This window comes from Geotrypetes seraphini, chromosome 3 (assembly GCF_902459505.1).
Source record: "Geotrypetes seraphini chromosome 3, aGeoSer1.1, whole genome shotgun sequence".
In the NCBI taxonomy this organism is placed as follows: Eukaryota; Metazoa; Chordata; class Amphibia; order Gymnophiona; family Dermophiidae; genus Geotrypetes; species Geotrypetes seraphini.
The window spans coordinates 283,480,561-283,494,510 of record NC_047086.1 but is presented as its reverse complement, the minus strand read 5'-3'; the positions used below and the strand labels follow the sequence as shown (position 1 = coordinate 283,494,510).

Here is a 13,950-nt window from a genome sequence, read left to right as displayed (position 1 = left end):
TGACCTCTTGTCCATGTCACATGTGAAAATGTCAGTAATGCTGCTTCTTGGTCTATTTTATCAAATCCTTTTAATATTTTGAAGGGATTTGATAAAATAGACCAAGAAGCAGCATTACTGACATTTTCACATGTGACACGGACAAGAGGTCATAGCCTGAAACTGAGTGGCAGCAGGTTCAGGACAAATGTCAGGAAGTTTTCTTCCACACAGCGCGTGGTGGATGCTTGGAATGCACTCCCGGGAGAGGTTGTGGAGGAGACTACTGTACTGGGATTCAAGCGCAAGTTGGATGCAAGTTGTTCCTTTTTAACCCATTTATGTTTCCCTTTCTTCCAGCTTATGCTTAGAGACTGCTTGGAGAAAGGGGTGTTTTTACCTAATGCATCTGTGTGGCTTGTGTTAACCATTCATTGTAGTTCTGCATGATTCATCTGAATTTTTCAGGTGCTGCACTGTTTAGACAGGTCTTTAAATTATAAATTAATAATCCATTCATATGCACTGAGAAACTGAGTGACATAAGAACATAAGAATTGCCATCTCTGGATCAGACCCTGGGTCCATAAAGTCCGGTGATCCACACATGCGGAGGCCCTGCCAGGTGTACCCTGGCATAGTTTTAGTCCCCATATCACTGTATGCTTCTCAAGGGAGATGTGCATTTAATTTACCCTTAAATCCTAGAACGGTGGATTTTGCAATTACTTCCTCTGGGAGAGCATTCCAGGTGTCCACCACTCGCTGCGTGAAACAGAACTTCCTGATATTCGTCCTGGACCTGTCCCCCCTCAGCTTCAGTCTATGTCCTCTTGTCCATGTCACATTGAACATTGCAAATAACTGCTTTCCCTGCTCCATTTTGTCAAATCCTTTCAGTATTTTGAAAGTCTCGATCAGATCCCTTGAAGTCTCCTCTTCTCAAGGGAGAACAACCCCAGTCTCCTAAGTCGTTCCTCATAGTCCAGGTTCTCCATACCTTTCACTAGCTTTGTTGCTCGTCTCTGCACTCTCTCTAGCAGTTTTATATCCTTCTTTAGGTATGGAGACCAATGCTGGACGCAATATTCCAGGTGCGATGTGACCATTGCTCTGTAGAGCGGTATTATAACTTTCTCTGATCTATTCGTAATTCCCTTCTTTATCATGCCTAGCATTCTATTTGCTTTCTTCGCCGCCGCTGCACATTGCGCCGACGGTTTCAGGGTCCTATCTATCAGTACACCCAGGTCCTTTTTCTGTTCGGTCTTTCCCAGAGTTACACCTGACATACTATACTTGTGATCTTTATTTTTTCTGCCTAAATGCATCACTTTGCATTTTTCCACTTTAAAATTCATCTGCCATTTATCTGCCCACTTCTCCAATTGATTCAAGTCGCTCTGGAGTTCCTCGCTGTCCTTCTGCGATCTGATTGCCCGGCATAGCTTTGTGTCGTCTGCAAACTTGATGATTTCACTGGATGTTCCTTCTTCCAGGTCATTTATGAAAATATTAAATAAGATGGGTCCAAGTACCGAGCCCTGGGGTACACCGCTAGTCACTTTTCCCCATTTGAGAACTTCCCATTTATGCCCACTCTCTGTTTTCTGTTCTCTAGCCATTTGCCTATCCATCTTAGTGTATCTCCCTCTATTCCATGGCCTTGTAATTTCCTGAGAAGTCTTACATGTGGAACCTTGTCGAACGCTTTCTGAAAGTCCAAGTATACAATATCCACCGGTTCTTCACTATCAATTTGTCTGTTCGCTGTCTCAAAAAATTGAAGTAGGTTTGTCAAACATGATTTCCCTTTCCTGAACCCAAGTTGACTGGCTCTCATCAGGTCGTGTGTGTCTAAGTGCCGGACTATGCTATCTTTGATCAGCGCCTCAACCATCTTTCCAGATGTGAGACTCACAGGTCTGTAGTTGCCTGGCACTCCTCTCGATCCTTTTTTAAATATCGGCGTGACATTCCCTGTCTTCCAGTTGTCCTGTTTTGATTGACAGGTTGGCAAGTTTTTGCAATAGTTCTCCAATTTCAAATTTCAGTTCTTTTAGGACTCTTGGATGAATTCCGTCCAGTCCAGGAGATTTATCACTTTTAAGTTTGTTGATCTGGTGATAAATCTGGTCCAAGTCCACTTCTACTGTGGTGAGGCTGTCCTGTGTCACTGTATCACGTATCGTTGCGGTGTCTTCTTTTGTAAAGACAGACGCAAAGAAGGAATTCAGTCTGTCTGCAATTTGTTTGTCATCCTTAACACACCCTTTTTCTCCCAGGTCGTCCAGCGATCCCACCGCCTCCCGTGCGGGTTTTTTTCCCTTTTATGTATCTAAAAAAGGGCTTGAAATTTTTGGCCTCTTGCGCTATTTTCTCCTCGTAGACCTTTTTGGCAACCCTCACCGCCTTGTGACATTTTTTCTGATCATCTCTATGTTTGTTCCAAGCTTTGGATGTTTTCATCTTAAAGGAGTCCTTCTTTTCATTTATGCCTTCCTTCACCTCTTTGGTAAGCCACGCCGGCTCTCTTTTACCTTTGGTTTTCTTTACTTTGGACATCCGTGGAATGTAGAGGCTTTGTGCTTCCATGCTAGTATTTTTCAGTAGGGACCATGCCTGTTCCACCGTTATGACTTTGCCCATCTTTTTCTTGATTCGTTTTTTCACCATGGCTCTCATGCTGTCGTATCTTCCCTTTTTAAAGTCATGGTTGAGGTTTTGGTACCTTTCCCTTTCCCGACATCAAGTTTGAAGTTGATCATGTTGTGATCGCTCATCCCCAGCGGGACCGTGACTTCTGCTTCCTTTGCCGGACCTGTAATGCCATTTAGGACCAAGTCCAAGGTGGCGTTTCCTCTCGTCGGCTCTCCTACCATCTGTTCCAAGAAGCAGTCCCCTAGCACTTCCAGGAACTTTGCCTCCTTGCCACAGTTGGAGGTTCCCAGGTCCCAGTCTATCCCCGGGAAATTGAAATCCCCCAAGATTATGACATTACCTGTCTTGCATTCTTGTTTAATTTCCTCTATCATTTCCGAGTCTGTCTCCTCCCTCTGTCCTGGTGGTCAGTAGTAAAGGCCAATCTTTATGTCAGAATCGTTGTGTCTGGGAATCCTGATCCAGAGGGATTCCAGCTTCTCTTTCTCTTCCGCCATAGTCTCTCTCACGGATTCTAATCCTTCCCGAACATATAGGGCAATACCTCCACCTTTCTGCCCCACTCTATCTTTTCTGTACAGTTTGTATCCCTGTAGTATTGTGTCCCATTTGTTTTCGTCATTCCACCATGTTTCTGTTATGCCAATGATTTCCAGTTTGTTGTTTTTTGCTATTGCTTCTAACTTCCCCATTTTGTTTCCCAAACTTCTTGCATTTGTATACATACATTTGAGTTCCCTTTGTGTTGACCTTCTTGGACTTTTTAAGCTTAGCAGTATCTACTGTTTCTTCCACGGTATCCTTTTCTTCTGCTGTGTTGTCTTCCTAATTTACTTCGTGGTCGACCCCTCCTGTGTCTGAGTAGTTGTCCATAATTCCTTCTATGGGGCATCCTGTCACCCGGGCCATCGACTGGTGGTCGACTGTCAGCTTTCCCCTGTCCTTTAGTTTAAAGCCTTCTCTATGGCCCTCTTCATGTTGCCTGCCAGTACTCTTACTCCTTCCTTGTTGAGGTGCAGTCCATCTTTTCTGTAGTACTTGCTTTTCCCCCCAGAATGCCGTCCAGCTGCGCACGAAGTCAAAGCCTTCCTCTTCGCACCATCGTCTCATCCAGGCGTTGATTGCTTGCAGTTCCCCTTGTCTCTTTGCATCTGCTCTTGGTACCGGGAGGATCTTGGAGAAGGCCACCTTCACCTCCCTGATCTTCAATTTCTTCCAAGTGAGCGGAGCTGTCCCTTCATCTCTTCCCTGTCATACTTCCGTCCACTCACATCATTGGTTCCCACATGGATAAGCACAGCAGTGTCCTCTCCTCCAGCGCTGTCTATGATCCTGGAGATCCTGTTAGCCACATCCTTCACTCTTGCTTCAGGCAGGCAGGTGACGATTCTATCCTCTCTCCCTCCTGCGGTGTGGCTGTCCACATGACGTACAATGGAATCTCCCACAGTGATCCCCATCTTCTTTATTCGGGGGTTCCTTGGGGGTCCTAGGTCGACATCCATGGTATAGGACCAATCTTCTCCCTCCTGCGGTACTCCTGAGGTTGTTTTCTGTTCTTCGGGTGGGGGGACGTCCCCATGCGGTCTCCCTCTTACTCCTGGTGTGCGATCGTCCCTTATCTCTGCTTCCGTTCCTCCAGAATTTGCAGGGATGTCTTCTCTTCTCTCGTCCAGCACAAATGCACAAAAAGATACTGATTTAAGTATGGAACCCACAGTCTTTGTCACATGAGCTAATGTCTATTCTAATTCCTTCCAGTGATGTCGCTTATTTCTATTCACTGTTTGTTTATATTGTATTTTATTGTTGGTTTAAATAAACTAAGACTTTATGTTTAAATGATTTTAATTATTCCAGCAGTAAGAAGCAAATACAAACAGTAGTACCATTCAGGAAATAACATTTTCAACAATATAATCAGTTCCCCTCCCATCCCCAAGAATCCATGGCCGGTCCAACAGCTGAGAGTGGGAATAAAATCTTAAAGATTCAAAAGTCTACTGCGAGCACGTGGTGTGAGGTCCTGCCAGAAGTGCTCCCACACCTGACAAAATTTGTGACCCGGGCCAAGAGTCAAGTCTCCCACCATGCGTCTCTCCAGTGTTACGTGCACTATCATTAGGGATCTCCATTGTGCAAATGACGGGGGATCACAGGAGAGCCAGTTGGTGAGGATGGCTTTTTTTCCCATCAAAAGGGCTCTGGAGATAAATGCTGACATTCCCCTGGGTTTGGGCGAGGCTATATTATAAAATCCAAATAACGCCCTCGGTTGCGGAAGCCATCGCCCTCCCCAAAGCGATGTGGTATATAGGCCAAGATGTCTCCAAAACTGTTGGATTGTGGGGCAGGCCCAAAACATGTGACTCAAAGATGCGTGAGCCTGATTGCATTTCGGGCAAGAATGCGACGCAGTAATCCCCATCCGGGCTGAACATTCCGGTGGAATGTAAAGTCTAAGAACAATTTTCAATTGCATTTCCCAGTGAATAATATTGGGTGACACCTTCTGAATATTCTTCAGGACCCGTTGTAACTGTTGAGCAGTCAACTGGCAATGCAAGATAAACTAAGACTTTAAAAAAATCAAAACTGTCAGAAGTAATTGCTGCTTTTTATAGGGATAGGTAACTTTTATGGGGGGACAGGTGGGGATGGAGGGGATTCCTTGTGGGGACGGGTGGGATTTCTGTCCCCCCGCAAATCTACCTGGTACTTCTCTCACAGTGAATAAATGATATCTGTCTCTGCTCCAGTATCAGCTATCATAGATGCTGCCCAGAAACCATCCGTACAATGCTGCTATCACTTTAAGTGGACTTGCTTCATAGTATGGTATGATCAACATGACCTACTTCCAGATACATGTTCCCTGCCATCAGTATTGGATTACCTTTTACATCTTTCCACCTCAGGTCTAAAGGCTATTTCAGTGAGAGTTCACCTCAGTGCCTTTCACATTCCTCTTCAAGATAAACCTCTGGCCACATCCCCTTTGGTTTCCAAATTTATGAAGGGACTGATGCACACAAAACCCCTAATCAAAAGCCCCTCCAGTTTCTTGTGACCTCAGTTTTGTACTTTCCACTCTCATGAAGCCACTATTTGAACCATTGGCATCTTCATCCCTCAAATATCTCATGTGAAAAGTGGTCTTCCTGATTTGCATCACTTCTAGCACTGTTCTCAGATCCACCTTATACGACCTGCTGCCATGACAGAGTGGTCCTAAGTACTCATCCCAAATTCCTACCAAAAGTCATTTTGGAGTTCCACCTCAACCAATCTGTAGTTCTGTCTGTCTTCTTTCCAAGGATAAAAACAAAAACTGTGGATACAGATGTTTTGGAGATAATTTATTAAGCACTGACATATAAAACCATGAAAATTCAATTAAAAAAAGTACAATGATAAAAAATACAGTGATAAAAATCCAACCGGACCCTACATAGTCCATGTCTTCTTTCCAAGACCACATTCCCATCCAGATGAAACTGCATTTCATACTTTGGACTGTAAACATGCCTTGGCTTATTACTTGGATCATCTCATACAAAACCTCATAGAACCTCTAGTCAGCTATTTCTTTCATTTGATCCTAACAGACTGGGAACTCTGGTTACCAAAATAATTATTTCTACATGGTTAGCAGACTGCATCTCCTGCTATGCTCGGGCTGGACTTTTTTTTTTTTTAAAGTCATTTTACAGCTCTCAAAGTTAGAGCAATGGCAGCCTCAGTTGCTTTTCTCTGTTCTACTCCTATTGATAGGATTACCAGATTTTGCATCTGGAAAAAGAGGATGCAAGGCCCTGCCCCGTTCACCCTCAACCTCTGCCCTCCGCAAACCTCGTTTCTTCAGGCTGAGTCTGGAGTGTATCTGTACATGCGCAGATGTGATGTAATGACATCACCGCATCGCATGGGCAGATGCACTCCAGAATCGGCCCCAATCTCAACAGCTTTATAAAACCTGGACAAAGTGTTGGGTTTTGAAAAGCCTTCCGGACGCTTGGATAGTCCTCTAAAAAGAGGACATGTTTGGGTAAATCCAGACGTGTGGTAACCCTAACTATTAAGGACATCTGTAAGGCTGCTACCTGCTCCTCAATACGTACTTTCATGTCCCATTACTGTCTGGAGACTCATTCCAGATGGGACAGTCGGTTTGGCCAAGCAGTTCTCCAAAATTTATTCACTATGTAAGTGCCAACTTCCCTCCCTTCTGCAGTAGCTAGGGAGTCCCATCTATGAGAATATGCTGCTTGCTTGTCGTGGGATAAAGCACAGTTACTTACCTGTAACAGATGTTATCCAGGGACAGCAAGCAAATATTCTTACAACAAGAGAATGACATGGGGACAAATTTTTCCCCATCCTCACAGGAACTCTTTTTCCCATCCCGGCAAGTTCTTTCCCTGTCCCATTCGTGCAAGTTCTGTCCTCATCTGCATAAGCCTCAAACACTTTAAAATCATAAGTGTTTGAAGCTTGTGCGATTAAGGCAGGAATGGGGCAGGGGCAGCAGCAAAACTCGTGAGGATGGAATGGGGGAATTGAGTTCCTGTGGGGATGGGGAAGAATTTGTCTGCATTTCATTCTCTGCTCACAACCCACCCACCTCCCCTAGTTGGCTTCTTAGCTTTTTTTATTGAACTGATGGTCCCATGAACTGACGGGCAGGAAGGCACTTGCACATGCGCATTATGGACGGTCTCGAGATTTCTGAAGAAGTTAGTGACAATACACTTTTGACTGACTGTACCAGGCTCCGTGGATGACATCACCCATCTGTGAAAATATCTGCCTGTTATCCCTGAATAACAACTGTTACAGGTAAGTAAATGTGCGTTATAGTCAAGCTCCCAAATATATGTTAGATTTGGTTGGTATTCCAAGTATCATTAGGTTAAATAGATTTCATAACTTATTATCATTACGTTTTCCAAATCCCAAACACATCCATTTTAAGAGGATGTTCTCTATGGGACGCGCCTATTTAGCAGCACAAATATGGAACTCTTTTCTGACTCAAATCAGAACTCTTAGGGTCACATGTTTTATTTAGAAAAGCACTGAAGTCTTTCTATTTTAGGAAATATTTGCTATGTTAGTTTATTATATTGATGTTAATTCCTTGGGCTGCCTAGTTTCTTGACATGTGATTCACATAGAACTTGTAGGTTTTTGCAGAATATGAGAATATTTTTTTTACTTTACTAGTGACATACTATCTATCTAATCTCACAGGCTTCCAGATGAAAGTAAAATCATTTTTATTTTGTCATTAAATGATATTTAGATAGTATTATTACATTAAGTTCTTATGATTACTTTTATATTGATACTATTAATGCTTGTATGTTTAGCTTCACCCCATTCTTTACTTCTAGAGAATGATGTGAGATGTTTTGTGTAGTTAAAAATGTGCAGAGGTTTATACAGAGATGTCCTCTGGTTGCTGATTTTTAACTACATAGGCTAAGTTTTTTTTGTTTGCGGTTTTATTTGATACCTTATCAACCTGGGACCCCCTGAAGAAGGCGTGTTAACCAAAACATGGACTGTGTCGGGTCCTTTGATTTGTTTTAATGTGGTAATACTAACTGCATTCATATGTTTTGATATAATAAATTTAGCCTGCATCCTTGTACGTTTGCAGTTTTTTCTTTGTTTTTCCTTGTGTTTTGCTTACTGCAGACCTTGTTGGTTTTCCCTTTTGTTGTTTGTGAGATGTTTTGTGACATTTCAATTCCTGTATTTTCAGAGTTGGGAATATATTATTTTCAGCAGAGACACAGACAACAGAAGAAAGAACACAGTTATATCATGCTGAAATAGAAGCACTTTATAAGGATCTAACAGCCAAAGGCAAAGTATTAATTTTGTCAACAGAGTTAGGGGTATGTTTTTAATGTACATACTTTTAATATTTGTATCTATCTTTTTTTTCTCTCTTGGCACAAAAGACTCTACCCCAATAAGTTCCTTTATGTCTACGATCATTTTAATAATTCAAGTAACATTCTTCATTCACTAAAACTGTGTTCTTAAAAAAGATATACATTAGATTTGATGGCTAAAGACAGTCTGCTCTATAGCGTCAATAAATAGTATTAGATTCCAAAAGAACCAAAGATGCAGGTGCCCATAGCTTGTCTTTCGTGACTCCTGGTTATTTACTTGTTAGGTGGACTTCAAAGGAACAAAGTACTCCAGTACAGTGCTTTGAAATGCTAGATCAAAGGTAACAGGAAAACTAGTCTATGCATGCATTTTTAAAGTACATTTCTCTCCCCTGTAGCACCTATTATGAAAGATCTGTTGTTCCTCTAACCATACACTTAGGGGTTGATATTTAAAGCAATTTAAACCACCAGAAATGGCTTCTGCCCATTTAAATTACTTGTTTGGGGTTAGCCTGGCATATTCAGCAGCACTTAGGGCTAGATTCACAAAGCAAACTGATCGTGTACCGATCGGTTTACAACCCCTTTATGAGCAAATTTCCCTCCAGCCTGATTCACTTACCTCTCCTGTGATCCATTTCGAATCCATGCATGCAAATGAGGTGAAACACATGCAAAGTAGACAGGGACGCGATTCACAGAACAATCAATCCGATCCAACTGGGCTGGCCGATCAACTGAAGAAGCGACTGCTGGGGACCAGTTGAAAACGTCTTTCTGTCTGGAAGTCCTACTCTCTGGCCTGCTCTGCAATCTCTCCTGCCTGCTCACCCCGAATGCTGCCCTGCTCTGCCTCGATTTTCCCCAAATCTTTCCTGCTGCATCGCCGTTCTCCTGCCCTTCCCCGAATCTCTTTTGCCCTGCGAGCCCGTGGTTTTAACTCGTGGGTTTAAAGCAGGTTAAAACCACTGGCTCACAGGGCTAAAAACTTGCTATTCTGCTGCTACAAGGATCACCTGTTGATCTTGGCTCTTTCCCAAGCTAAAGCTTAGCGGAAATGACAGAACCAGCTAGAAATGAGAGTTCGCTCCTTATTCCAGCGACACGAATGCAGGGACATAAATAAAAACAGAGGACTGCAACATGATCTGGCGGCTTCCCAAAGAAGCACAGGAACATTAAAAAAAAAATAAAAAATAAGAGTATGATGTCTTATTTCTACCATCTCTTCTTGAGTTGGGGGGTATGGTCATTCCTCAGCTAAGCTTTCATGTTGTATTTGCATTCTCATTCTTTCGTTGCTATAGCTTCCTTTAAAGTTAAAAAAAAACCAAAACAGCCATAGCTCGGACGGGACGCATGCGTGCGGATCGCACAACAGTGATCCATGCAGGCAGATGGGGGCTTCCTCTGATCGCCGCCATCTGCATATTTTTGATTCCAGAATTCGTCGGATTTGCCTGGATCGGGCCCAATCGGGCAGGTTGATGAATCTAGCCCTTAATTAGGTAGTGCCACTGAAAATGCTCAGTTAGCGCCTAAGCTGAAACCAGCTACTTTGTGGGCGTTTTGGAAGTGGAGTCAGCACTTAGCGGTTAAGTGCCAGTATTCTGCATTTTACTGGCTGGAATCTCTGCATAAACAGGATTGAATAAAAATAGTCCTATCTTTATGCAGTTCATCATAGCCACAGTTGCTTAAATGTGATATTCAGCATTTATCTGACTATGAATATCAGGATATTCAATGACAAACATTGACCACTGTTGGTTGAATATCAAGCACATAGTTTCTTCTCAGTTTTGTGCTTCTACAGTCATGCATGCCACATGTAAAATAACAGAGCACCATCAAAGCAACATGGCTCTGTTCTAGCCTTCCATTTTTTGAGACTGTCCCAGTGGAAATGACAGTATAATAATAGGGGGGGAGGGGGGAGGACAGAAAGTGCATTGAAAGATTGTGACCCTACACCTCACTAGACTATACTGACCCACATAAGCCATACCACAGAAATGCATATTTCACTAGCCACCCCACCTCAATGCACTTTTTACCATCAATGTATGTACTCGTACATCCTGTGTGACCCCCCCCCTCCTTTGAAGCAGAGTCGTGAATTGCTGTGGGAACTCGCAGCAGTATTTTGCGCTCCTGTCCTAATCCCACTGGACCACCAGTGATTAAGGTAGACCCGGGAGAGTCCTATGCTGCTTCTCCAAAGGAGGAAAGGGGCCCATGGTGATTATACAGCAGGGAGAGTGGGGATACACGTTGATTCTATAGCAGGGAAGGAGGGAAGGAAGGGGCCAGCGGTGATTTGACAACAGGGACAGGATCCAACACCACCTTAGGAGAGGGAAGGATCGCTCCCAGCTAGGCTTACTCCACCTCTGGACCACCAGGATTTAAGGTGTACCCGAATATAAAACAAGACCCCCATTGTTGGGCCATTTTTTTTTTTGTGCCCCAAAATTGCGGTTTATATTCAAATATACAGTACTGTATATGGTATTTTTAATACCCTTATCTTCTTATGAGCTTCCCTGCTTACCTCTTCCTAACTCACATCTGAAAGCTATTATGGTCTCTAGTATTTTCCTGCATTGCTTTCACATCCTTTCCAATAAATGAGAATATGAGGCAGTAGTATTATGATGATTTTGGTGTAACTCCTTGCCTGACCACTAGGTGTCAATGTAAGATTAATATATTACATATATGAAAGAAGAGATGTATTTTAAAGGCTTCAAAAAAGTGCATACCACCTTAGCACAACAAAGAACTAGTAACTTTTTCTCGTTTGGCAACTGTATAGCACAGTGCATTGGATCACAATCTTGTCTCACTGCCCTTTTAAAATTTAAAAATACAGCAAGTATCGCTTCAAAATAGGCAAAAAAATCCAACTCCAGTTCCTGTCATACAGATCTTTACACAATCTGAGCAGTTTTCTGTTTAGTCCCTAAATAGGTCAGAATGAAAAAACTGCATGATTTAGTTAATATAGACTCCATTTTAAATTAAGATTAACACTTCCGTCTACAAATCTGTCTTTCTAGTGCAAAAGTCATGAGTCTTGAACCAATGGGTTATTTGTCTCTAATAGTTGTGTAGAAAGCATCATCTATATTTTTCGGCGGTATATAAATTTTTTAATAAATAAATACACGCAAGTTGAAAGGTATCCTTCTGATCTTCTCTGATTTTCCTTTATTATTTCTGGGTTTTTATCTGGATTTTGAGGCTTTTTGGTGTTTCAGAGCAGAGAATGCCACGGGGACTGTTTGCCGCAGCAAACCTGCAGGAATGGGGAAAAAAATTGGCCATTTGCCGTGGGTATGGGAACAAGACTTTTCACTGCCCTGCAGAGTGGTAAATGGCCTTGTCCCCCTAGTAAAGGATCTGTCACTTGTCGCCTCCCTCCACACCACTCCTAGCCAGCAGCCCCCCTCCCTCCCTATCGCAGGTCCAACAGCTCCTCTCCCTCATATCCTCCTTCCCTCGCTCCCAATCGTGGGTCAAAACCAGCAAAAAAAAAAAAAAACCAAACACCAGTGACTCCCCTGGGTCCGGCCCCCTTTGCGCCTCCCTAGGCCTACCAGCCTCTTAGAAGCTTCATCAACAAAGAGACAACATCGCAGGCCTGCTCCGGGACCTTCCTCCAGCTCCTTCCTTCTGATGTAACGTTCAGTGAAGCTTCTAAGAGGCTGGTAAGCCCAGGGCCGGAGGCAGAAAGGGGCTGACCCAGGGGAATCACAGGGGTTTTTTTCTTGACAATTTTGACCCGTGATTGGGAGCAAGGGAGGAAGGCTGTTGGACTCGCAATAAGAAAAAAGGAGGCTGCTGCTGCACCCGTGAAAGGGGGAGGATTGTTTGGGCTGCTGGACTGGCTGAAACTGAAGGGAGACAGGTGCTGGATCTGGTTTGAGGGGCTAGAAAGAAGGGGGAGAGGTGCAGGACCTGCAGGGAGGAAGAGAGAAATGAAAGGAAAGAGAAAAGCTGAACCAAGGGGATGAAGGAAGAGGAGTGAAATATTGAACATAGCAGAGGAAGGGAGGAAAAAGGGAATGAGACGCACATTGGTGTAAAGGAGGGGAGATGGTGGGCATGGATGGGAGCATAGGAACAGGGACATAAAAGGGAATGTTTTATGAGGGTGTTATATGGACACAGAGAGGTAATGCTAGACATGGGGGAGAATAAGAATGCAGAAGAAAGATACTGGACAGGAGGGCACAGGGATATAGAGGAGTGATACAGTACACAAGGGAAAGGGATCATAGAATGGTGAGATGATGAAGGCAGGGAGATGGGCACAGAGAGGGGAAATACTAGAAAGGGACATATAGGAGACAGAGAAGGGAGATGCTGAATATGGGGAACAATACACACACAAAGATGGAAGATGGATGGTGAGCATGGAGAAAGAAGAAATGTCAAATGAGACCAAATATGATTGAAGAATAAAATGATGAGACAAAAGGTAGAACAAAATAATTTTATTTTCTATTTTGTGATTAGAATATAATCATATTTGAAATATGTATCTTGCTTGAGCTGGTGTTAGACATAACAGGGGACTACAAAGCCTAGGCAGTGATTCTTTAGCTTCCAGCTAGCTTAGGGCTTTCTCAGACCAGGGGGTCGGTTGCCCTAGTTGCACTACCCTAATACTCTTTCTGTCATGTGTGACTGTGGTATTCTTTTAGCATGATTCTTCTGTGTAGCATGTAGTAATTTGGCTTATTTCATTTTCTCGATAGGGGAGGGGAGACAGGTGTTTTAATGATTCTTGCTCTGTATTATTTGTGTTTATAAAATGACAATTATACAGAATATTGTTTCATTTTATACTTTAATAAAATAAGTTCAGTATAAAATCATAATTATTCGAAGCTTGTGCTGATGGGATCAGATGGTTTGCGGAGACGAGACAGGGCAGTGATGGGGGGACCAAGCTAACAGGGACAGGACGGGGACCAAGCTCGTTGGGATGGGGACAAATTTTTTTCCCCATGTCATTCTCTTCTTCAGAGGTCCCCAGTGTTCCTGTGGCAGCTCTGCTTGGGAGAAGACAGACTCTGTGTTAGAAGTCTGTAGCTAGGAGGGCAACCCTTTTACAGGGCATCTACCTGGCCAGTCTGCACTAGCACTTTTTGATGTCTCAGGGACCGTTCCCCTGGTAGAAGGGCTTGCTCCTGGTTGTTTCTGGAGTTTGAGCACAGGCTGTGTGACTCCGTGTTGGTCATGAGAACTTTATTGGATGTGGGTACGTTCCCTCCACCCCCCCAAGTCAACAGTGAAGCTGTGGGGGTCTGGGATCTCAGGGTCTGACTGACAGCCCAAAGAAACAAGCATTTAGATTATTTTTATATACAGTACTTCTCTGAGGCAG

At 43.3% G+C, this 13,950-nt stretch overlaps 1 protein-coding gene across 5 annotated transcripts in view; it reads left to right on the top strand.

The window, feature by feature from the left end:
- Positions 1-13,950, top strand: part of TTC13 (tetratricopeptide repeat domain 13) — a 290,777-nt gene that overhangs the window by 212,459 nt on the left and 64,368 nt on the right. For all 5 annotated transcript variants that reach the window (XR_004538644.1, XM_033935670.1, XM_033935673.1 and 2 more), the window contains one exon: positions 8,411-8,546. Coding sequence is in view for 4 of the 5 variants with exons in the window: in XM_033935670.1 (XP_033791561.1) it covers positions 8,411-8,546 (136 nt within the window). In the remaining variant the exon portion in view is untranslated. The remainder of the gene's footprint in view (positions 1-8,410; positions 8,547-13,950) is intronic.